The sequence below is a fragment of the Symphalangus syndactylus genome, chromosome 23, assembly GCF_028878055.3.
Source record: "Symphalangus syndactylus isolate Jambi chromosome 23, NHGRI_mSymSyn1-v2.1_pri, whole genome shotgun sequence".
NCBI classification, from domain to species: Eukaryota; Metazoa; Chordata; class Mammalia; order Primates; family Hylobatidae; genus Symphalangus; species Symphalangus syndactylus.
Genome location: NC_072445.2, coordinates 54,766,596 through 54,792,097, shown reverse-complemented (window position 1 = coordinate 54,792,097; position 25,502 = coordinate 54,766,596). Strand labels below are relative to the sequence as shown.

The 25,502-nt window shown below is 41.7% G+C and overlaps 1 protein-coding gene and 1 pseudogene across 2 annotated transcripts; one reads left to right on the top strand and one right to left on the bottom strand.

The window, feature by feature from the left end:
• Window positions 1-2,500: 2,500 nt before the first annotated feature.
• On the top strand, window positions 2,501-20,339 carry MYLIP (myosin regulatory light chain interacting protein). Of its 2 annotated transcripts, XM_055263552.2 has the most exons (7): window positions 2,505-2,828; window positions 3,977-4,167; window positions 15,363-15,548; window positions 16,456-16,653; window positions 17,135-17,299; window positions 18,340-18,760; window positions 20,104-20,339. In XM_055263552.2, the coding sequence occupies exons 1-7, from the start codon at window positions 2,742-2,744 to the stop codon at window positions 20,191-20,193; spliced, it is 1,338 nt and encodes a 445-aa protein (XP_055119527.1). In that variant the 5' UTR covers window positions 2,505-2,741; the 3' UTR covers window positions 20,194-20,339. The 2 variants fall into 2 exon arrangements, with proteins under 2 accessions (XP_055119528.1, XP_055119527.1); XM_055263553.2 differs by lacking the exon at window positions 17,135-17,299 and having other exon boundaries at window positions 2,501-2,828.
• Window positions 20,340-21,806: 1,467 nt separating this feature from the next.
• Window positions 21,807-21,888, bottom strand: LOC129473907 (uncharacterized; annotated as a pseudogene).
• Between the last annotated feature and the right edge of the window lie 3,614 nt (window positions 21,889-25,502).

Below are 25,502 nucleotides of genomic sequence, written 5' to 3'. Positions count from 1 at the left end.
AGCTTAGATTTTTTTAAAAAAACAGTGAAATCATACTTGCAAAAGAAAAATCCCTGCTAAAACTAAAAATACAAGTTATTTTTAAAGTAGTCCACAAAGTAGGTATTTGGTTTGGGTGTTTGCTTGTTTTATTTTTGTTTATTTTTTTTTCTTGGCCAAAATATTTCCCCGTTCTACTCATTTCCACGCCTGGTCCCATTGATTCTATGAGTTTCCAGTTAGCCAGCTTTAGTTTCTATTGTTCATAAACAAAAATACTAACCAATATAACTGGTCTCCCTATTGCCCCTCGCCTCTTCTTCCTGTTCTGAAACTTCTAGCAATTAAGCATAAAGTAGACAAGGAATGAACCAAATGCTATCTTCCAGATAAATTCCCCAGATTATTAGTAAACTGGAATTCAGGGAATAGGCACTGCAGTTAATACAAGAAGGGACTATTTCAGCCCACAATAGCATGAGGTGTATTTATAAGACAGAAAGATGTGAGAGTGCACCTGTTCCTCTGCAACAGTGGGGGTTAGGACTTGGACAGTTTACAGTTTTACTCGGTCAGCTTTAGCAAAGAACTGTGTGTGGGAGGATCCCTCTTTTAGCCTTGGGCTCTGATATCGTACCTACTTGTTCAGAAATAAAGGCCACTAACAGATCCTTGGGACTCTTGAAGGGGGGTAGGGACAGGAAAAGTCATCATTAAGCAGTGGGTGCACTGATCTTATAGCTCCCCTTACATACACAGGGACATTCAAATGCTTTTGTGAACATTATTATCTTTGCTGTGCTTCCCAACAATGCTGGGTGGAGACAGAGCAGATATTGCCATCTCCATTTTACTGTTGACAACACCAAGCTTCAGACAGATGAAGTAAGTTTTCTCTTTTTTTTCTTTCGTTGTTTTCTTTTTGTTGTTGTTGTTTAGAGACAGGGTCTTTTGCTCTGTCGCCTAGGCTGGAGTGCAGTAGGGGGATCACAGCACACTGCAGCCTCGAACTCCTAGGCTCAAGTGATCCTCCCACCTCAGCCTCCCGTGTAGCTGAGACTACAGGCAGGCGCCACCACGCCTGGCTAATTTTTTGTATTTTGTGTAGAGATGGGTTTTCGCTATGTTGCCCAGGCTGGTCTCAAACTGCTGGGCTCAGGCGATCCTCCTGCCTCGGCCTCCCAAAGTGCTGGGATTACAGGTGTGAGCCATCGAGCTGGCCTGAAGTAAGTTTTATAAGTTTCCACGGCTGAAACCCACATCATCTGGCTTCTATAAAGAAATCAAAAAGGTAGGCTATGTAATGTATTGGCAAAGAGGAACAAGCGGTAAATGAGTGAAGGGTTGTAGACCTTTAATAGCTAATATTGCAGTAATGTCACCTGTTAGGTCAGGAGATGAGCATCTTACCTTAAGACGAGGACAACATCTGGTTGCCTGGGAGAAGGGACAGGCAGAATATCAGGTGCTGCATGAATGTTTAATGAATGAGTGAGATAAGACAGGAGATAGAATGAGCAACCTGAGAGAGGGCCTGGTGCCCTGTAAGGCGTTTTGATTCAGCAGAACGAGTAAGGAGAAGCCCTTCTGGAGTGTAACACACCAGCACTAGACCAAGACACCTGGCGCACTGGTCAACTGCAAAAACTTTCATACTCAGATTTTGTTTTTCTCAACGATGAGGTCTTAATAAGGAACAACAATTCTGCCTCCCAGCAACCCACTGTGACTAATCCTGGTGGAAAAGAGTTTTCTTTTTCTTTTTTTTCTTTTTTCTTTTTTTTGAGACAGGGTTTTTTGCTCTTGTTGCCCAGGCTAGAGTGCAGTGACACAATCTCAGCTCACTGCAACCTCCGCCTCCTGGGTTCAAGCGATTCTCCTGCCTCAGCCTCCCAGGTAGCTGGGATTACAGGTGCCCGCCACCAAGCCTGGCTATTTTTTTTTTTTTTTGTATTTTTAGTAGAGACGGGGGTTTCACCATGTTTGCCAGGCTGGTCTCGAACTCCTGACCTCAGGTAATCCGCCCACTTCGGCCTTCCAAAGTGCTGGGATTACAGGCGTGAGCTACCATGCCCGGACGAAAACAGTTTTCTTTAGGCTTTGGGTTGCTCCTTTTCTTTTTTGCTTTCACAACCGAAATGCGTGCTCGGAGTGATCCAACGTATCTGAAGAACAGTGGCAGCTTGGAGGTGTTTAATCACCGTAAATTCGAGACGGCAGAAAGGCGTCCCCGCCTGGAGCCCCGGGCGATCGCTCACTCTAAGCAGCGTCGCCCAGCGGGCAGAGGCGGCTGGTGTGTTCCGGGGCCTCCCTCCCTTCCCGCAGCACTCGGCGCCCGCAAGCTGCCACCTCCCGGGGCGGCCGGGGGAACTCAGCCGGCTCTGGGAGGGGAGGGCCGCGGTCGAGGGGCGCCGCTATTGGCTGACCGGGCGGGGTAGGAGGGGCGGGGAGGCCGTGATTGGCGGGGACCCGAGCTGAAGGGGGCGGGGCCGCTATATCAGCAGAGTCCCTGTCGCGGCGCAGGCAGTTGGGCTGCTGGAGTGCGGCGCCACCGCTGAGGACAGGGGGAGCTGGCGGGCAGCGGGTGAGGGGGTGGCGGGGACGCGAGTGGCGGCCGCGGGGCGCCGGACAAGGGTCCGCAGAGCTGCAGCCTTCGAGTGCCAGCCCTCTCCGAGTCCGGGGCTGTGTCCCAGCCGTGACAAGGCGGCAGCCCCGCGAGCACCAAAGAGAAGGCGGCTGTGGCGACAGCGGCAGCCCCAGCCATGCTGTGTTATGTGACGAGGCCGGACGCGGTGTTGATGGAGGTGGAGGTGGAGGCGAAAGCCAACGGCGAGGACTGCCTCAACCAGGTGAGAGCGAGAGGCAAGAAGGGGCACCGGCGGGTCCCGCGAGGCCGAGGGGCCTCGCAGCGACGCCTGGCACTCTGGCGCGCCGCCTACTAGGGGCCAGGAGGCACTGCGGCGGCAGCTGGAGGGGGAGCGCGTCCCCTCCTCTCCACGGGCGTGGGGCGCGCGGTCTCCTCCTGGCGCGCGTGGGGTGCGCGGAGAAAGCGCGCAGCGGGGGTCCCCAGCGCTGAGGGCTGGGCGCAGCCCGCAGCCAGGATCCACCCCCAGCCCCCCATCATCCCCCCAACCCAGCACTTTCCCGGAAGAAGGCGGCTCCGCACACCTGCCGCAGGTATGTGCGTGATGCCGCCTGTCGGTTCCCCGCGGCGCCTGGCAGTGCCACCCGCGTGTCAGGATGGGATGGAGTGGCTCGAAGCAGTCTCGGGCCCCAGGGGTTCTTGGCAGACAAGCCGGGCCCTTGTCTCACGCTGCTTCTCAGGCTGCTGCTCTCAAATGCACCGTTCACCTGCATCTCCGGGTTTGCGGGGGACGGGAGGAATAGGTTTGGGTCATCTACTGCTCGGTTGTTTTTAAGCATGTGTTTCCTTAAGAGTGAGGGAGATCGGTGCCAAATAGTGCATAGGTGATATGGCAGACAGCACATGTGATCGCAGGAAAACGCTGTGCCCTCAACCCCTCTAGCTCTGAGATGTTTGGGAAACCGCTTGTGAAGCTTAGCTGACACTTGTGGCGTGTTCCCTCAATGTGTTTGATTTTTGGAGTCCAGATGGTTAAAATTGCCCAGATAATAAGTCGCCAAAAATCAGCTGTGCAGAGTATGCTGGTGGAGGGAATTCCGGTGATTGGAATACGAAGGAAAATACCCTGTAGTTTCGCCCCCTCATCTTTTGGAAGGCTACTTTTGAGGACTCCTTTTTTCTCTGTTGCGATTGGTCGTGCCCTAGATGCTAAAAGGAATTATGAGCCTCCATACTAGAGCTCGTGGTTTGGTATCGTTGGAGCCGTAGAACTTTGTTTTTCCAGTTTAGATCAGGAATTGTAACACCATTGAACTTTGTAAAAAGTACCAGCAATCATAGCCTCAGGGAGCCGTCGGGTTTGCTCTGACATGTACCATTTGCTAATCCAGGCTGTATTCCTTTTTGTTTTAGGTGTGCAGGCGACTGGGAATCATAGAAGTTGACTATTTTGGACTGCAGTTTACCGGTAGCAAAGGTGAAAGTTTATGGCTAAACCTGAGAAACCGGATCTCCCAGCAGATGGATGGGCTAGCCCCTTACAGGCTTAAACTGAGAGTCAAGTTCTTCGTGGAGCCTCATCTCATCTTACAGGAGCAGACTAGGTAAAGTGAGCTAAAATAAACCAATGTCAAATAGACCTTTGGTTCCCTTTAGAAGGGCCGCTGCACCTTGCCAGAGATACTCATAGGCAAGTTTGTTTTGATGCGGAGTTCCATCTTAACTTAGTAGGTTTTCCATGCCGGTCCTTTTGTTGAGGTGAAGGGGGAGCTGCCTACTTGGTCCCAGTGCATTTTCCAATTCTTCTTTTAGTTTTTCTTGTCTTTATAAACTTGATGGGTGAGCAGGGTTGAATTCTTAAAAACATAAGTGCTACCCCAGAAAAAAAAAAAAAAGAAAGAAACCACCCGACCCTACCCGACTGACTGACTTCCTGATAGCAGCATCTAATGCCCGATAGTAACCTCTGCCTCAGCAGTGTTACTATAGGTCATTGCAGACTGTTGTAACAGAAAGCAGGAAACAGTTCCTCTTGGGTTACTTAAACTTGGTCAGTTGCTTTAGCCTAGTGTCAGATTACAGTGTGCAGCCAAGAGCTCCATTTGACTTCATGCAGAATTTTTAAAGTTTTTAAGTTTCTTGAAAATGTAATTTCATGAACTCAGGCTACTGTAACTGAATTCCAACCCACAGATACGTTACACACGATTGGTGAGTTGAATTTATCTCTCTACGTTGTAAAACACCACCAGCAGTGGTAGACAACTGAAGCATGTGGTCTCATTTTTCAAACAAAATATGTTCTCCCCTGGACTGACTCTAATACTTTTCTCAAGAATGAGCCAAACTAGGAAATTGATATTTAATATTTATTGAAAGGCAGGAGACTTCAATCTTACAGTGGCATATCAAAAAATTAAAAAGGAAAACAGCTACTTTAAAGACATAGCAAGCTTTGAATCTTAAGTTCTAATGTTTTTCATAATTCTTTGGCTGATAAATTTGCCATGCATATGAAAAATGTGATTCTAAAAATTTTAAGTAATGATGAATGAGCATTATCCTTTAAGAGTTTTTTACATGACATTTGCTTGTTTGTTTTACCAAAGGACTGATAAAAACTCATTTTGAAATACTATTCATTTGAATTTGAAATTTCCACTTTGCCTTGTAATCGAGCTTTAAAGGTTGAGGCAGATGTTTAATTTTGTTTCTGAATGAAGATGGTATATTGAATTCTTGGTGCTCCTGAAAATATCTTGCAAAATATTCAAGTGATTGCATGCTTAAGGATGTTTTAGCTGTCTGTATTAATCAGAATAGACTTTTTAAAATTATTATTTAAAGCTGATTTGTGAAAGCTTTGCGCCTCACTGTCAAAACTTGCAGTCGAATACAAGACATAACACAACATATTGGAATTTTCATTGTGTAGTCCTATTATGATCTTGTAATTATTTCAAGATCTCTACATGCAACCCAGTTTTGATGGCACAAATTTATTTTTTAAATCTTCAGAAGCTTGGAGTACCAAATAACTGCATTTAAACTATGGCTGCAGTGATAATAGCATAATACGTTTGTTTTATGAATGTATTCAGACTTTATAATTGACTAGTAGATGGTCTCTACCTGTGCTTTCCTGTAATTGGGTTAGTAACTATTATCAAATCAATTTTATTCATGTAAGAAATAGAGACATTTTATGAATTAGAACTCGAATCAAATTTCCTGTATTGGTTTCTCCTTTATTGATTCAATTGACTTGGACTCTTGAGATTCATAATAGTACTCAAAGAATGTACATACCTAGTTCAACTAGGTAATTTTAATTGATTTTAATTCCTTTTTGAAATGGAAAAGTTAGTGTGGCCTTAACTTTTAACTTGCTTTTAATATATTGGTGAATTTTACTTGGTTTTGTGGGGTTGGCTGAAATACATAACTGACACTTAAGTTTTAATAACTAGATAAAGTGATTTGTAATTAGCATTTGTACCTCTTAATTAGGACATCAGAAGCTGTACTAGGTCCAGTTTACAATTAGCATTGTTTTTACATGCATGAAACTATAGAACAAAAAATACATATGTTTACAGATGCTAGCAAATGAAGCTGGTTCATAAACTTCTTTGATATTTAATTATTTGTTGTAAAATACTTATATAAAATGCCATGAATATACAATAGGTCTGTTTATGTAGTGAGTAAATTTAGCTTTAACAATCCAGTTATGAGAGGTGATTTTTTTATTCTTTTCTAAATCATGAGGGTGCGTGTAGTATAGTATACTGAAAGTATCTAGACAGTTTATTAAATGGTGCTGAAATATCCTGGCAGAGTTATCCCCTGGGGACAATTAAGGTAGCCAAGTTAGGGAGGGCAGTTAACATGTTAGTTCATATCAGATCAGGGAGGCCCTTGTGAGAATGATGGGCAGGAAGGCCTGTTTGTCATAGGACAGCACCAGGGAACCAGGCAGAAGCGCTGCATTGTAGTTTCAGCTCTGCCACCAACTACCAGCCATCCAGACTGCTATGGGCCCAGCTCTACAGCCTACTTGAAAGCCCCTGAAGAGATGGTTTCTAAATTTCTCTTAGCAATAACTTTTTTCATTGCTTTTGTGTCCTCTTTATATTATTTTACTTAATGTTTTCCTAAATATGTGTCTCTGAAAACAGAAAAAGCACATCGTGTTTGCTTAGGCTGGTAGGTAGAGTTCTGATTTGGCCTAATTGTAGATTTGATTCTTCTATCTAGATTATGCTTTGCTCTTGAATATGAGCCTCAAATGTAAAAGGAGAGTCTTTTACTTTTCAGCTGGCATATTTCAGAGATGGAGACAGCAGGTTATTTTCAGCAGATGTTTGTGATGCCATGGAATAAAATGAATAGTGAAACAAATTAATGTATTCTGGAAGTAGATCTGAAATAATAATCATCTTGGAAATTCTTGCCTTTCAAAGGCTTTGAGTTTACTGCAATTCTGACTGCATTTTGTCAACATTTCCAAAACCAGAGATTAGAGAAGTATATGCTTCATCTTCACAATGGTAATTATACCATCCACTGCCAATAAAATCTATATTTTGTTCCTGACTTAGCCACGTTTTAGCAGAGCTTTGAAGTCTTTGCTAGGAGACGTTTTGCTTAGGTAAGGCTCACCAACACATGGATTCTCTTTTCCAGAAAACAACCTCATTCCAAGAGCTCCGTGAGTCCCAGACCAAATGTTCACAGAAATGCTATAATCCTGGATGTTAAATTTCATCCAGATTTCAGTGATGCTAACAGTGATGAGTTTGACTCTGACTCGTCCCTTGTTAAATCTGTCCTACCTTTCTGACCTCAGCTCCATCCTCAGCCCTCAGGAAAGTTTCCCTAGCCTTGCTTGGGAGACTAAAACTCCCCCAAGACATCATGTATCTTTCCTTTATAGCATTTAATGAGCATATAATACTACATATACTTAGGTGGCAATTTGTTTATTATCAGTCACTCTAATAACCTAAACTCCATTAAACAGGGAGCTGATCAACGTTGTATCCCCAGAGTCTAATAAGTGTCTGTTGCATATTTGTTGAATCATAGAATTAAGAACTTGAAAGTAAACAAAAACGGGGTTAACTGATAACTACTAACATAAGTTTTCCTAATAGATTTTGAGATGTTTTTCACTTCGCTTTTATAAACTGAAAAGTTGAGAGTATCTAAAAGAAATCTCACCATTTCAAAAATGTTTTGTAGTGATTATTTTCTGTTTGAACTTAACTTAGAGCTTCCTCACATTCTTTTGCTTCCTTTCTTTCACCCCCTCTACCCCATCCTAGACCATGTGTTTACTGTGGCTATTAGTTCTTTCCTAAAAGAAACTACCACTTATCTGGGCCATCTATGAAGGTCAGATAGTTTTCAAGTTATAGCATCACTTTAACTGCAACCCATTTATAGTCCTAAGTACATATTAACTAGGTATTTCCCTGTCTTCCAACACAAATCACTTTTAGACATGTGGAAATCTAGGAAAGATTGCATGCCCAAACACAAAATAGGCCCTGGAAAGTGAAAACAGTAAAAGCAGGCATGTGGTTATTTCCAAAGAAAGTATTTAATTGAATTTTAAATTTCTGATTTAATTTTTTATTTTGTTAAGGCTATAGGATGTTTGTGTTATTGTATGTGTTTATTTCAGCCAAGGAACGCCTGTCTGGGTATCTTTAGGCCCTTTTTGAATTTCTGGTACTTATATATTTGTATGAAATATTCAAGGAAGGTTTTTAAAATGACACGTAAAATTAAATCTGAGCATTTAGAAGGCACCTAGGGTCAGACTCAAGGTGACCAGTGTTGAGCAGCTGTAGGGACACTAGGTGTGTTTCCTCTGAATGGTGTCCCACTGTGGCCTGTTCCCAGCCCTCTTCTGTACCAGCAGCAGGACCTAGCAAGTAACTCAGGAGATGTGAAGGCAGTTAAAAAGATGAGGAGGTCTGAAAATTCCTGAACCTTCCCGGCCTCATGGAATGAATGTACCAAAAAGCACTCCTGGCTAATCTAGATTGTTGGGAAAGAGATTGTAGTTAACACCTTCAGATTTCAGGACTGCCTAGATTGGTGTTTGCCTAGGATGGGGATCTACTGTGAGTGAATAAGCACATTTTTCAGAAGTGCAGATTTTCTGCTTTCAATTAGAAGTGTTCTTCTGGTGTGGGTTGTGATCACTTTTGAAGTTGGAAATTTTCCCAACTGCTGCCCTCCACATCTTTTAACTGCTTTAGAGCAGGAACACTTTCATCAGTGATTCTCATTTTGTACTTTGGGCTTTGAAAAGGATCTCCTTAAGCCTACATAGAGGCCTAACTTGGTAATTATTTGGCTGTGACAAGTTTCTCAGTGGCAAGCCCTCCATGAAGTAGATAGATGTGGTGGTTCATGTTAGATATGGCTAGTTACTTGAATCCTTGACTCTAAGGGATTTTTACTAGTATTACTTCCTTAACTTCTTATGAAAGTTTTCAAACATACAGGAAAATTGGAGATTTTTTACAGAGAACACCTATATATATACACACACACTATATGTGTGTGTGTATATATATATGTACACTATATTCTATATAGTGTATATATACACACACTATATTCTATATAGTGTATATATACACACACTATATTCTATATAGTGTATATATACACACACTATATTCTATATAGTGTGCGTATATACGCACTATATTCTATATAGTGTGCGTATATACGCACTATATTCTATATAGTGTGCGTATATACACACTATATTCTATATAGTCTATATATACACACTATATTCTATATAGTCTATATATACACACTATATTCTATATAGTCTATATATACACTATATATAGTCTATATATATACACACTATATTCTATATAGTCTATGTATATACACACTATGTTCTATATAGTCTATATATATACACTATAGAATATTCTATAGTGTATATATATAGACTATATAGAACATAGTGTGTATATACATAGACTATATAGAATATAGTGTGTATACTAAATATATACTATATATACTAAATTCTATTAATCGTTTACTATACTTGCTTTATTACATATTCATCCATTTATCAGTCCTCTATCCACCCATCAATCTGTCTTATTTTTAGATGCATTTCAAAATAAGTTGTATATAAGTATGTTTCTCCCTAAATACTTCAGCATGCATAACATTAACTAGAACTCAATGTTTGCAGTTTTTTCTTTTGATGTAAAATTTACATAAATCCTAATTATACCATTTAATGATTTTTTGACAAACAGCTGTGCTTGTTTAAATAAAACTGCTATCAAAGTTTAGAACATTATCATCACTCCAGAAAGTTCCCTCAAGCCCTTCTGCAGTCAACCCCTCCCCTTCTTTCCCACCCCCACCCATCGCATGCCACACCTTTGTCATGTGTTCTTCTACCAGAGATGAGCTATGGCTGTGCAGCTTTATCTATATGGAATCTTGTGGTATGCACTCTTTGATGTCTGGCTTCTTTTGTTCATCACAGATTTTTTGAGATCCATCCATATTGTCATATATATCAGTGGTTGGTTCTTTTATATTGCTGGATAGTATTCCATTGAATGATTCTAGTGTTTGTTTATCCATACTCCTAATAATGAACACCTGTTTTCCAGCTATTATGAATAAAGCTGCCATAAACATTCTAGTATGTACCTTTTTTTGTAGACACATATTTTCATTTCTCTTGAATAAATAAATACCTAAGAGTGGAATAGCTGGGTCATGGAGTAAGTAATCATTTCATTTTATAACTAACTGCCGGACCTTTTCCCAAAGCTATTTGGCAATTGTGCTATTCTGTACTCCCAGCAAGAATGTAAGAGTCTAGTTCCTCCACATCCCAGCTTTCTGGTGGGTGTGTAGTGGTAGAGTGTTGTGGTTTTAATTTGCATTTCTCTGACAATTAATATTAAACACTTGTTCATGTGTTTATTGGCCTTTCATGTATCTTTTTCAAAGTATCCAAGTCATTTACTCATTTTTGTTGTTTGCCTTTATTTTTGAGTTGTACAAATTCTTCATGTACCCTAGATACCAGTCCTTTGTCAGATACATGTTTTGTAAATGTATTTCCTCCTGTGGCTTATCTGTTTTTCTGATGCCTTTTATGAGTAGAAGTTTTTAATTTTGGTGAAGCCTAATTTATCCACTTTCTTCTTTTGTGGCTTTTGCTGTGTCCTGAGAAACCTTTGCTACCTGGAAGTCATGAAGATACTCTTATGTTTTGTTTTTAAAGCGTTACGGTTTTAGCTTTTACATTTAGGCCCGTGATCCATCTTGAACTGATTTGTGTTTTACTGAAATTAAAGATACAAAACAGAAAACTCTCATAGCAATTCTGTTGTGATTTGATAGTTTTTAAATATAACTTGGCAGTCAAAGTTTGGTTTAAAATAAACTGTGGTTAAGTGACTCATTGGACTGAGGCAGGCTGACTGATGATCACAGGGGGTTCTGACGAGGTGAGAGCAGAACCAGCCATTACTCGTGGCTAGAGTCAGTTATGGCTTTCCAGGAGAAATACAATTCAATTATTGGTAATTGAAAATTTGAAAAAAATAGCTACTTAGCTGTTTTAAAGATGTAGGTTAGTTCTTAAATTTTGAGTTTAATAATGAATCTGGATATAGTTATTTTACATTTGTCATTAAAAGCTCTTCAAAATGGTGTAACTGGTGAGGTAACTGGAGGGCAGTAACTGAGAGGAACCCTCTGTGATGAGCAGATGAATGACTTCCAACTGGTTTGCAGGAAGTTCTCCTGTGATTCCTAGATAATTGCTTCATGAGACAAGCCAGGGTTTAGAGGAAAGTTCTCTGATTACAACTCTTAAAAGATAAATGATCTAACTTCATTCCTTAACACTGTAAGAAGGAATTAATTTTTAAAAGAGAGAAAATTTGAAGTACTTTGAAGGAAAAGTATAGTAAGAATATGTGATTCATTTTTAAAATTAAAATTTGGCATATCCTTATATTCACTCCATTAAAAAAAATCTTCTATAATGCTCAGTAAATGTTAATTCATTTGTGCCCATGATGCCAGGACATGAGTTTAGCCAGAGTTTAGCCAGAATGTTACACCTTGGGCCCCAAAATGTGATCCATATATTGAAAATATCAGTTTTCTTAGTAACTGGGTAAAACTTAAAGAAGAGTCATGAATTAGAAGGTATAACCCAAAGAATGTTTAAAAGGTCCAGTTTGAGCTTATTTATGCTCATAGGACATATTCATGGACATTTGCTTAAGACAGAGAAAACAGTTTTTTTCCAAAGGCTTTCTTTCTGTTTGTGATTCTAGGATGTAGCCTCTATTGAATTGAATATGTCATCTACTTTTGATATTTAGTGCAAAAGCATTCACTGCAGGCATAACTTCTTTGACCACATCTGCTTGTTTTGATATTATTGGTAACCTTTTGCCTACTTTACAAAAAAAAAAGGAGGAGGCAAAACCCAGGAACCAGATAGTTACAATCCAGATGGTTTGAGGGGAAAATACTAAGAGAAAATACTTGATTCAAAACCACCCATAAATATTGAGCCATCACTGAAGTTCTTGTTGGAAACATGTCTCTGAGCTCTGCTATCCTCTGTCTTGGAAAGAGCCTATTAGAGTGCTGATCTTTGCTACTAGTACTCTGTCGTACTGTTCTCCTGGAGAGCATAAACTTGTCACCCAAAAGCTAGATTGTGGCTGGAGTCATTTTGATGGGATATGTCCCTTTATTGTAAAAGGCTGTAAGTCCATCTAAAAAGGAACTCTCAGACATGTTTACCCTAAAACCCCAGCTTAGGGCTGGGCACAGAGGCAGTGCAAGACAAATATTTATTGGCATGAAATGAAAAGGTTGCTTTATAGCCATGAAACTGCAAAATGCAGGAAGGGACTGTCAGAAAGCTGATGTTGACAGTAAGGAGAAGGATTTTTCATGCTTACCAGGCATCTTCTGCAGTCCAGGCTAGAATGTGGAGTATGTCGAAAAGGTCAATCATTGCCCTTACTAGACCTTTTCTTAAATTCTGGCCCATATGCTGAGAAGGATCAGTGGTGCTCTCAGGCTGCCTGCCACCTGTTTACGTTCTGTTACTGCTTCCTTGCCTTTGATTTTGGCCACTGTCTCTCCAGAAGTGTAGGCATGGATAGGTTGCAAAAAGACATGGAATTCATTCAAAACTCTTCTTACTATTTAATAAAGCAGGAACTAGTCTCTAACTTTAGACTTGAAAAATAAGTTAAAAGCCACTTTTGCCTGTAATTCCAGGACTTTGGGAGGCCGAGGCGGGCAGATCATGAGGTCAGGAGATTGAGACCATCCTGGCTAACACGGTGAAACCCCGTCTCTAATAAAAATAGAAAAATTAGACAGGCATGGTCTGTAGTTCCAGCTACTCGGGAGGCTGAGGCAGGAGAATCGCTTGAACCCGGGAGGCAGAGCTTGCAGTGAGCCGAGATCGTGCCACAGCACTCCAGCCTGGGCGACAGAGCAAGACTCCGTCTCAAAAAAAAAAAAGAAAAAAAAAGGCCACTTTTACATAAGCAGTAATTAAACTAAGAAGACTTAGTTTGTGGCAATATTCCTCAAGTCTTTCAGAGCGTAATTTCTTCTTTAACGAAAGCATAGATGCAGATTTTAGTTTCCTAACAGCACGCCTCCACCCCAGTTGAATACAGAGATGGGTACATTCACCAAGATGAAGTTTATCAAATGGTCATCTCAGAAGCCTTTTGAGGCCTGCAACAGTGTAGTAAACCATGGCTTGCTGAGAATGCTGGATCTCAGTCCTCAGATAGCTATTTTACAGCAAGTTATTTTCGTGGTGATTCCTTTGCCCCAGTGGGGGCTCCCTTCTCAGTTTAGCAGTATGTCAGAAATACTTTAAAGATTAGCAGATGTTTGGGTTAATAAAAACCATCTTTATCTTCTTTCAGGCTATTACACATTCTTACTATGATTTCTTTACAGGGGCTTTGAAAAAAAGAACTGCAGTATTTGGCAGAGTTTCGTCATTTTAAATATTTCCTTATTATTATAGAATGAACAAAACATGGAATTTCAAGACTTCTTAGTGAAAATAAGATTAATGGCTCTTATGAGCCAGACATTTTAGACTCTCAGTATAGCACTTCCTTAGATTTGTAGCCTGACTGTCTCCTCCTTAGTCGATTCTTACCTTGCTCATGTTCCTCTACCTGGAATGTCAGACACAGGTATATTATTAAACAGAAACAGTGTTGAGGACATCGCACCTGGCCAGAGTTACAATTCATTTGTTAATGGGAGGAATAATGTGGCAATTAGCCTTGTTTGAGAGGTTATGACAAGTCATCAAAGGAAGGTTAAAACTTCACATTCGCCAGGGACACTTGTTACAACTGAGGCCAATCTGTCTACAGCAGTTTAGAAGCTCTTCAGAGTTTTGGGCAGTGTGACCAGTATCTGAATTTTACAGGAGTTTTTAAGTGTGACATACCTTTTAGTAAATGTAGAATATAGTATTGTATACAACTAAGATAGGCTTAAACAGGATGAAACTAAGGTTAGAAGGTAAACTAATCACACATAATATGCAGTTTTATGTACATTTTTGGAGCTCTCTGATGTTCGAGGCACTTAAGAAGTCATACATAATATACATGTTATGTCAAATACTGTACTAGAGGAATAGAGGATTTGCATGTGATATAGACCAAAGGGTATCCAAGCAAGGGGACAGAAAGAATGGCCATCAGGACAGAGGGAGCAGCAAGACCAGAGACACCAGAGCATGAACATGCTTCCTGGATTTCCCAGGGAGAGGAATTGTTCCCTCTCCTGGGTCATAGCAGCTGCAGGGAATGACAGGAGACGTGGCTGGAAAGCTGGGGCCAGATGGCGGAGACTCCTCAGCTCCACGTTAACAAGGTGCTCCCTTGGCAAGCCGTACAGATCCTTTGAAGGATTTTGAGCAGAGAAATGACAAGCTTATACTAGAAACAAGCAGCATGGAAGGTAGGCTGCCTGCGTGGAGTCTGGAGGAGGAGAGCAGCTTAGAGAATAGTGTAAATTCTTCCTGCAAGTAGTATTGAGGAGGTACAAACGGGAGGATACAACTGGATTCAAATAGTTTTCAGAGAGAAGAAAGTCAAATGAAATAGGACAAAGAGTCCAAAGTCAGTCTGTGGTCTCCATTTGGAGAAAAAGGGCTTGGGAAAGAATATATGGAGTTTGGTTTTGAATGAGCCGAAATTGAGGTACATCCAGGTGGTGAAGCCTATAGGAGATTGAACATTTTTCATGTGATTCTTAGGAGAGAAGCTGGCACTGAGACTAGAGATAGGGGTATCATTTGAATAAAGGTGAGAATTTTGTCTTTATGTATAGAGTTCCTTAAGATTCTATCAGAATCCATGTCAAGATACAATTTTTCTGATTAAAATAATTTCTTTTAAAACACTGTAATGCAGAAACTTGTGTGTAATTATTTTATGTTTTGTAGCCTTAATGTTACCAAACTTGTGTTAAATAAGTTTATCTTGTTTGGGTCACAACTTTTATTCCAGAGAAACTCAGTTCTTATTTTGATTTTGTCTTAATACTGATGATTTTTTTTAAAGTTCTTTAATGTTAAGCATTTTCAGTGTGACTTTTAAAATTACTTTCCTTAAAAGTGACTGTGAAATTGCTAAGTAGGCTGAGATTGATGTCAGGTTATCCCCAAGCATAACCTCACTCTCACCTTGCTTTGCAGGCATATCTTTTTCTTGCATATCAAGGAGGCCCTCTTGGCAGGCCACCTCTTGTGTTCCCCAGAGCAGGCAGTGGAACTCAGTGCCCTCCTGGCCCAGACCAAGTTTGGAGACTACAACCAGAACACTGCCAAGTATAACTATGAGGAGCTATGTGCCAAGGAGCTCTCCTCTGCCACCTTGAACAGGTGAGGCTGCCATCAGGACTACTGCTTATATTCATAGAGCTATCAAATGTATAAGCATTTTCCAAAAGAAGATGAATCTGTGGTACATACATATAATTTGTGAGGTTAAGACTGGGCCATTGCCCAATTTAACCAAATATTTTCAAAAAATGTGTTAGCTTTTATTTGAAAAATATATAAACACAACATGAAATGCTATATAATGAGAAGTTTTTAAATCTCTGCCTTTAAGTACAAATCTCCTAAAATAAAAAATCTATTATATATATGTTTTCTTCATCCCAGCAAGAATTAAACCAGGAGATCTAACATAGGCATTTTAGTTATCTATTTCTGCATAACAAGTTACCCCAAAACTTAGTGACTTAAAACAACAAAAATTGTCTCACAGTTTTGTAGGTCAGGAATCTGGCTATGTCTTGGCTGGGTCCTCTGGCTCATGAGACTGTAGTCAAGCTGCAGGTGGAACTCTGTCTCATCTGAAGGCTCGACTGAGGGTGGCCTCCATGCCAGGTTGACTCCTGTGGTTTGTTGGCCTGCCTCCTTCCCTGGCCACAGGGTCCTCAGGGGTCAACTTTATACTTATAAACTATATGTGGACAAATGCATGAGACTTTCCAATATGTAAATTTGACTTATGTATATTTTTAGAGACTTTCCATAATTCTTCCATCACCCATCCAGCATCCCCAAAGTGTTTTTTACCAAGTATTTAATAGTTGAGATCCCAGTGTCTTAGATGTTTTTTATAGTAAGTTCGCTAAATACATGAAACATCAGTAATACATAAGTTTTAAGTTGTTGTGATTCATCAGTGTTAGTATATTTCACTTGTGAAGACTACATAGGTTTATCTCTAAAGTTAATATCTGTATACTTAATTCTCTGTCCTCTTGGTGTCCTCCAGCATTGTTGCAAAACATAAAGAGTTGGAGGGGACCAGCCAGGCTTCAGCTGAATACCAAGTTTTGCAGATTGTGTCGGCAATGGAAAACTATGGCATAGAATGGCATTCTGTGCGGGATAGCGAAGGGCAGAAACTGCTCATTGGGGTTGGACCTGAAGGAATCTCAATTTGTAAAGATGACTTTAGCCCAATTAATAGGTAAGCCAAGACTTAACTTTTTTTGACCTAAGCATGTGTATACATCTGTAGCTGTCAATGTAATAGAAAGTAGGAAGGGATTTACTCGACAGTCAGCTCTTAGGAATGAAAGATTTCATTTTGGTATGTACATTAATTTTATTCAGGCCTAAATAACCATTTTAAATGTTATTCAAGGTATACAATGTGGCAGAGTTAACATTTTCCAAATAACCCATTCACTGCCATAAAAAACTTGTTTTCACCTCTAGACATGCATGTGTGCACACCCAGCACTTGCTCCCACACTTCCCTCTACATATGCCCAACTGCTTTTCACTGTATCTTTATGATAAGGCAGCATTATGGTGACGTGATAGCCCCAGAGGAAGCGTCTGATTTTTCTGCTAGGTCATGAGCAAATGGGGATCCCACAAAGGCACACACATGGTGAAGAATCACTCCTTCTAGATCTGCTTTCTTTTCTCTTCCTGTCTCTTAGGATAGCTTATCCTGTGGTGCAGATGGCCACCCAGTCAGGAAAGAATGTATATTTGACAGTCACCAAGGAATCTGGGAACAGCATCGTGCTCTTGTTTAAAATGATCAGCACCAGGGCGGCCAGCGGGCTCTACCGAGCGATAACAGAGACGCACGCGTTCTACAGGCATGTATCTCATGTGCTTGGTCACCTCAGCACCGCAGCTCTAAGGTTTTTAGGTGACAACCAGGTTTCTACGGTTCCTTGGATTGTTGTGTCAATGAGTCTAGTACATCATTTAAGAAATTCTGAACATTTTGTTTCTGTAGTAGCAATGGGGTCCTTATTAATGTGGTCTTGTTTTACCCACAGAAGGTGCATGTGTGTGAGCTGCAGAAACACATTCTCTGCTTACCTCCTACTGTATTCTCTTATGCCATTAATCTAAACACAGTGTGTTAGGAGATTTCTATGCCTATTTAATCAATACAACAACCCTAAGGGGTTAAGTATTATTACCCTAATGTTAAAGATGAGGGAACTGGGATGGGAGGATAATTATTTACTTAGTCTAGCACTCAGGTTCAAAGCCAAGTTTGACTACCCTAAAGGTAACCCTGAGGGATTGGGCCTGCTCCACTGCCCAGGAGAAGGATAGCACAGATCATCTTTTCTTTCTGGTAGAGCTGCTATCCTGAGTCCTCACTGTGTATGGAAGGATTTTTTAATAACAATATTGATTCCCTCATTTCAGAGGGTACTTTAAAGCCAAGTTGTGATTGGACTCAGGTATTTGGACAATTAAAGCTAAGAAATTTAAGTCGTAGACAACTTTAAACTTTTTTATTTTAAAATAGATACGCAAATTGTGAAACAGGATAGAAAATTTTTAGACATTTCTAACATGAAAGCCAAGACTTCAGGCAGATGCCCTTTTTCTTCCACAAGCAACTTGACTCATTAGCATCTGTCCTGGGGAGGAGGTACGTGCTCACTGCCCTCTTTATTTACTGCTTTATGGAAGCCATAATGTCAGGAGATGTTAGAGAAACAGAGGTGTAATCACTGAGAATATCTACCAGACGTAAAACTGGAAGGACTTACTTTCATACATGCAGACAAGAATATGAAACATCTGCTGACATTTCTGTTCTTATTGACAACAGCGAATAAGGGGGCTGCCAGGCTCTTTGGTGTTAAAGTAGACATTCAATCTTGCCTTGCAGGTGTGACACAGTGACCAGCGCCGTGATGATGCAGTATAGCCGTGACTTGAAGGGCCACTTGGCATCTCTGTTTCTGAATGAAAACATTAACCTTGGCAAGAAATATGTCTTTGATATTAAAAGAACATCAAAGGAGGTGTATGACCATGCCAGGAGGGCTCTGTACAATGCTGGCGTTGTGGACCTCGTTTCAAGAAGCAACCAGAGCCCTTCACACTCGCCTCTGAAGTCCTCAGAAAGCAGCATGAACTGCAGCAGCTGCGAGGGCCTCAGCTGCCAGCAGACCCGGGCGCTGCAGGAGAAGCTACGCAAGCTGAAGGAAGCCATGCTGTGCATGGTGTGCTGCGAGGAGGAGATCAACTCCACCTTCTGTCCCTGTGGCCACACTGTGTGCTGTGAGAGCTGCGCCGCCCAGCTACAGGTAGGGGAGTCAGCTGCCCACTTTTGCCTGCAGCCTCACCTATCCCTCCTCTTAATGGGGAGTAGGAGCCAAGTACTGTGTCGCTAATGTGCAGATGGGGAATGCCCATCTTCACCCGGGAAGGGTCTTTGTATTTGGTGACCTAAAAAGTATTGCCCTTTAGAAACATTTTAGATTAGCATTCTATTTTCAACAACATAATTACTCCAAATTATACAGTGTTTTCAAGTTCTGAAAATGAGGCTGAGATTCCTGGGTAACATATCTAGTTAGCAGCTTACCCGAGGACAAGAATCCAGGCCTCCTGAGGCCTGGCCCAGGGCTGCTTCCTCTATTTCAAGTTGCCTCCCTTTTTCTGACACTTAGGAGGATGGTCTTTATTACTTAAGATATTTGGGAAAGAATACTTCTCAATTATCCATGGATGGGTTGTTGACTCTGTGATATTGGTGATTAATTTCCTTTTATGATTGCAAATGCCTCAAGGGCATATGGGTTGGCTGCTATTTATTAGCAAGTCAAACTAATTTTAATATTAACAACAAGAAAAAGAGAACTCACGTATAGTTTTCTTCCTTTCTTGCATGAAGAAGAATTTTAAATTTTCTCTTATAATAAGTTTTTTCAATTTGTTTTTATTTCTCAGGTGTGTTTGCCAAATGTCACTGTGGTTTTATGTAAAACTGGTCCTAGATAATACTTAGTCCTTCAGAAGCTGCTAATTTCAGAGCTAATAAGACCAAATGACCCCTGTGTCCTTTCCCCAGAAGCAGTCATAGGCTTGTCTTTTTCTGCCCACCTATTCCGACTCTCATCCGTAAGTCTCTCCTGAGGGCTGATGATGGGCACGGGCTTTCTGAGAAGTCAGCCAGGAATGTGGAGCTGCCACCTACGGCTAGAAGCAGAGCCACCCTCCCTGGCCATGCGGGCATCAGCCCAGAAATGTTGGCCTGAGTCAATCAGCTGAGCACACAATTTCAAGAAGGGTCTCCTGCATTGCTGCCTGAAGTGTTATAGTCTACTCACGTAGAGACCACATTCTGCACAGAAAGACGACTTCATTAATTACTTTACTCAATGTACTTTGTTTAGTGTTTCACTAAAAATGTAATTAATTTCCTTCAGTTTATACTGTTTCATAATATTTATTTTTAAGCCCTTGTAAAGTATAAACTTTCAACCCATGAGACAGCAAAGATCTCTACCAATTGAAAGCTAGAAATCACTGTGATCACAATTGATTTAGAAAATTAAATGCACTAGAGACCAGGGGTGTGTGCAGCGACACAGGCCCCCCACCAAGGCTTGCATGCTAACAGAGACTGTTGGCTTTTCTTTTCCAGTCATGTCCCGTCTGCAGGTCGTGTGTGGAGCACGTCCAGCACGTCTATCTGCCAACGCACACCAGTCTTCTCAATCTGACTGTAATCTAATCTGTTGTGCTTTTATTGGACTTGCCATGTTTCCATGAACTGCACTATTATAAACTATTAAAATGATAGATTGTGGAGAAAGTAATTACTCCAACACCCATCTGCCACGCGATGTTAAAAAAAAAAAAAAAAGGGAAGAAAAATAACACAGCTACTCCTCCCTGCAAAAACATATCCATGCGTAGAATCAACAACTCCAGTCGTGGGGACCAGGAGGAGCTCTGGGACGCAGAAACGTTCCTTGGATGTTGATTTTTTTTTTATGATCAAGTAAAGGAACAGGTAAAGTCTTTGATGTCAGTGAAGTGGCAACATAGCCAAAAAGTTGGGTACCTTTTAGGAAATGATGTTTGTAAGTACCCTATAATGTATCCCGAGGTAAGTTTCCTACCGGCAGCATATTTTGTAAGAATTACTTTCAAGAATTTCGTTTTTTGTATGGTCATGGAGCTCCAACCATTTTTAATAGGAAAGTTTTTTGTAAATTGTTGTCATTTTAGTGTCATTTCTGTCTTTATAACTTGATCAAGAATGATTGGAAGACAAACAGGTTTACAAATTAATTCTGTGACTTTTAAAAAGTTGACAATGTTGTCAGATTTAAACCAGTGTGGCTAGTAAAAAGCAGCTCACTCAATGCGGGTGGCTCCCTATTCCTTTACGCTCCCCCATCCCTATCCCCACAAGCCTTTCGATTACAAAATACTACCAATCTTGTTATAAGATTACTGTGGAGTAGTCAAGTACTCCCCAGGCCTTCTGAGCTGGTGAAATATTTTATTTCAGACTGAAAACAGAGAGCACTCTCCTTGGGAAGGGAAAGCGGAGCTTGCTGAGTGAGAGATGGAGCCTCATGGTGTACAACTGAAAGTAGTTAACTCATCACTTCTCCCAAGCACTCGATCCCAGCTTCACCCACTGGTGTTGCTTTGCTTGAACTGTCAAGCCTTTTATAGCCTTACCATAAGTATTTAGATATTGTGTCCTTTTCTGTTTTTGTGGGGGGGAGTTTTGTTGTGTTTTTTTTAAAGTAAATGCTTAAGTATTAACTTTGGGTTGTCCCCTCTGTATGTTTCGAAGGGGTTTTGGTTCTTTTTGCTTCTGTATTCTTAAACGTGTTTTCCACTCCCACTTGGGCATTTTGGAAGCTGGTCAGCTGGTAGGTTTTCTGGGATGTCGGGAGACCTAGATGACCTTATCGGGTGCAATACTAGCTAAGGTAAAGCTAGAAACCTACACTGTCACTTTACTGAGATTCTGAGTATACTTTTCATATTGCCTTAATGTAGCAGTAATGTGTTTATGCATTTATTTCTTTGCACATTTTGTCAAATATTAAAACTCTACTTTTTTATGGCACATATTAGCATATAAGCCTTTATTCCAAGAGGTATTTATTTTTTCACTTGTAAAAAAAATAATGTTTCCACGTAAAGAACTCTGTTATATCCTAGAGGACTCTGTCTTTTATATTCAGGATAATAAAGACTTTAAAGCAAACATGGATGTGTGTATTGTCATTTAAGCCAGGTTTATTTCATTTCAAAGAAATAAGCAAGGGGTAACATCACAACTGGTATCTAATTTGCTCCTACCTGGAATTTAATTTTTTTTTAAATAATTTCAGTGCTCTACAAATTCATAGAAACTTCTCTAGTAACAAACTATAGGAATGATCCTTGAGAGTATAGTCTTTTTTTTCTTTTTTTCAAGAAAATTTGAAAATATTTGTGGTATTGTTTCTAATGGAGATCACTTCACCTAGTCATTCTCTTATTTATGTTTTTGGGTAGTTGGATTGGAATGTAGGGGAAAATGGGGTCATGAACATAAGCAGATGAAAAGAAAAAATTAGGAAAAGTACTGGAAGCTATTGGAGAAGGAAGGAAGTGGCAAAGTTGGAAGTTAACAATTAACAACCCAGCTGGTGCTGCTGGTGTGTGGCCTGTTCAAGACAGGGGAGTGGCCTAGGTCATAGCAGTAAGGGTCTCCGGCTACAGAAGCTCGGACTGTATTCCTGCAGGACTGCTGGCGTCTACTCCTGCTAGGCCAACTGCTCTATGCTTGCCAGTGCATGCTCATCTGTATTTCTCCAGAAATACATTTTGGAATAGAGAATATTGTACATAATATATATAAGTGATCATTATCTATAGCAATTGGAGGAAGTAAATTTATTTTTTTAGAGGCGGGGGGATTGGTTTTTACTGTACCTAAGTCAATCTTCCATCAATTTCTAGGAATTAGCTCATTTGTTCATTCAACACATTTATTGAAACCTACTAAGTTATTGAGCCCTGGAAATTTAACAGTCATCAAGACATAAATGATCCTGGATGCCTGTATCATGTACTTAGCCTGTAACATGTATTTTGTCTCGCACAGAAGTTAGATAATATTCAGAATCCAAGAATATTACCATCAGAGGGACTCTTAGGTACACCAGTCTCAAAATGCTAACCAGGTTGATGGGGGGATGGATGGATGACAGGGCGACAGATAAGATTACATATTGTTCACCTCATTAGACCATATGGACGCCTTAAGCTCAGTGACTAACATGAAAACCACTATATTACATGGTGGCATCATAGAACTAGAAGGGAAGTAACAGTGGAGGCACTGGAGGCAGGGATTCATTGTGCTTAGGAGCCAACGGTAAAGGTGCTTCACAAAAGATCCTGAGCAGAGCCTTGACATTCTAGTTGGAAAAAGGAAGCGCATAGCCCATGCCAGGGCTGGAGTGCAGTCTGCTGGGGCTGGCCCACCCCCTGCATGTCAGTGAAGTGGTAAGAAATAGGGCTCTGAAGGAACATGTGATGTAGAGTCACAGTGGTGGGGAATCTTGAATTCCAGGTTTAACGTGGACATGGTTCTCCACTGCCTTCAGAACAAAGAACTTTTGGGACAGGAGTGGCAATCAGATCTGGTTCTTGCAGAGAAGAGGTCCAAGAGCAGGAAGAGAACAGTGGCAGAGAACTCAATTTTGACCATCTGTCAACATGAAAAGAATGAGACAGAATCAAAGCACTTTAGAAATATGGTCAGCATTACTGAGAGAGACAAGTCATGTGAAAATCTTGTTTCTGGCTTGGAATAGATAGTCTTTAATGGAGGGACAAAAAAAGGAGCAAGTCCTAAAGGTAGAAAGGAAATTACAACAGGGTTTGGCCACGCATTTGAGATGCTCGGTGATGGGCAAACCTGAAGGCAGTTGAAAGCTTGGGTTGGAACTTGCAGAAGATGATGAAGATAAAGAGAAACATTTGGTGGCCATTACATTTCATTGATATTAGAAGACATGACAACTTAGAAGTCATCTATAGGAGTGTGAAAAGGGGGAAAGAATGGAGTTGAGTGTGCATCCCTGAAAGGACCCACATCTAAAGTGAACAGTGAGACTATGAAGGTATTTCAGAAATAAGTGGCAACAGGATAGAGATAACGAGGGTCAGAAAGCTAAGCCAGGAGACAGCTGCAAACAGGCGGTCAGCTGTGTTCGGACTGCTGCAGGGTCGAGGGGAAGTACGAAGAAAGCCATAACGTGGCAGTATGAGGAAGTGTCAGGCGTTAAGAAAGAGTGGCTGCATTTTCAGAAGTGAGAGGATACTACAAGGTTACCAGATTGTAGTGAGCTGAATACAAATGTGAGGTGAGAATGCTGAAGTGGTAAGTCAAGGAGATGGTGAGACGTGACAGCTTGCTGGCAGCCCTCACAGCCCTCCCTCGCTCTCCTTGGCCTTGGCGCCCAGTCTCACCACGCTTGAGGGGCCCTTCAGGCCGCCGCTGCACTGTGACAGCCCCTCTCTGGGCTGGCTGAGATCGGAGCCGGCTCCCTCAGCTTGTGGGGAGGTGTGGAGGAAGAGGCGCGGGCGGGAACTGGGGCTGCGCGCGGCGCTGGAGTTCCGGGTGGGCGTGGGCTCGGCGGGCCGGGCCAGCATCTGCGGAGGGTGTGCCGGGTCCCCCAGCAGTGCCGGCCCGCCGGCGCTGCGCTCGAACTCTCGCCAGGCCTCAGCTGCCTGCCTTCGGGGCAGGGCTAAGGACTTGTAGCCCGCCATGTCTGAGTCTCCCCGCAACCGTGGGCTCCTGCGCGGCCGGAGCCTCCCTGAGACGAGCGCCGCCCGTCTCTGCAGCTGCTCCGCAGCTCCGCAGCGCCTGGTCCCATCGACTGCCCAAGGGCTGAACAGTGTGGGCGCAAGGTAGAACTGGCAAGCAGCTCCACCTGCGGCCCCGGTGCGGGATACACTAGGTGGAGCCAGCTGGGCTCGTGAGTCTAGTGGGGACTTGGAGAATCTTTATGTATAGCTAAGGGATTGTAAATACACCAATCAGCACTCTGAGTGTAGCTCAAGGTTTGTAAATACACCAATCAGCACCCTGTGTCTAGCTAATCTGGTGGGGACTTGGTGAATCTTTATGTCTAGCTAAGGGATTGTAAATACCCCAGTCCACATTCTGTGTCTAGCTCAAGGTTTGTAAACACACCAATCAGCACCCTGTGTCTAGCTCAAGGTTTGAAAATGCACCAATCAGTGCTCTGTGGGGACTTGGAGAACTTTTGTGTCTAGCTCAGGGATTGTAAACACACCAATCAGCAACCTGTCAAAACGGACCAATCAGCTCTCTGTAAAACAGACCAATCAGCTCTCCCTAAAATGGAGCCATCAGCAGGATGTGGGTGGGGCCAGATAGCGGGAGCCAGCAGTGACAATTTGTTCTAGGCCCTTTGTGTAGTGTGGGGGAACTTTGTTTTTTGTTGTTTGCAATGAATTTTGCTGCTGGTCAGTTTTAGGTTTGCGTTTCCTTTATGAGCTGTAACACTTCTTGCGAAGGTCTGTAGCTTCACTTCTGAGCCAGCGAAACCATGAACTCACCAGAAGGAAAAAACTCCAAACATGTCCAAAGATCAGAAGGAACAAACTCTGGACATGCTAACTTAACTACAGCACTCACCGTCAGGGTCTGTGACTTCATTGAAGTTAGTGAGACCAAGAACCCACCAATTCTGAACACGATGGTACCATAGGAGAAGGGAGGGCCACGAGAAGTGTTTTGATTTTGTGTTTTAAATGGGAGGTTCTGGATAGGTGATACAGGCCCAGGGCCTACTCCTATGTGTTGCAGTGGTGCGTGCTTGTACTCCCAGCTGCTAGGAGGCCGGGAGGTGAGAGGATTACTTAAGACCAGGAGTTCAAGAAGAGGATGAATGAAGATTTAGCTAAGGGGACAAGAGAGGAATAAATGAAGAGCTTGGATCTTTGGAACACTAGAGAAACTGAAGACTGAACAGGCTGATCTGCCAAAGATAA

Excerpts from the sequence above, each read along its gene's own strand:
- MYLIP (XM_055263552.2), top strand. The coding sequence starts at position 2,742 with ATGCTGTGTTATGTGACGAGGCCGGACGCGGTGTTGATGGAGGTGGAG. Across the intron at positions 15,549-16,455 it reads TCCTCTGCCACCTTGAACAG|CATTGTTGCAAAACATAAAG; the intron begins GTGAGGCTGCCA and ends GGTGTCCTCCAG. Across the intron at positions 17,300-18,339 it reads GAGACGCACGCGTTCTACAG|GTGTGACACAGTGACCAGCG; the intron begins GCATGTATCTCA and ends CTTGCCTTGCAG.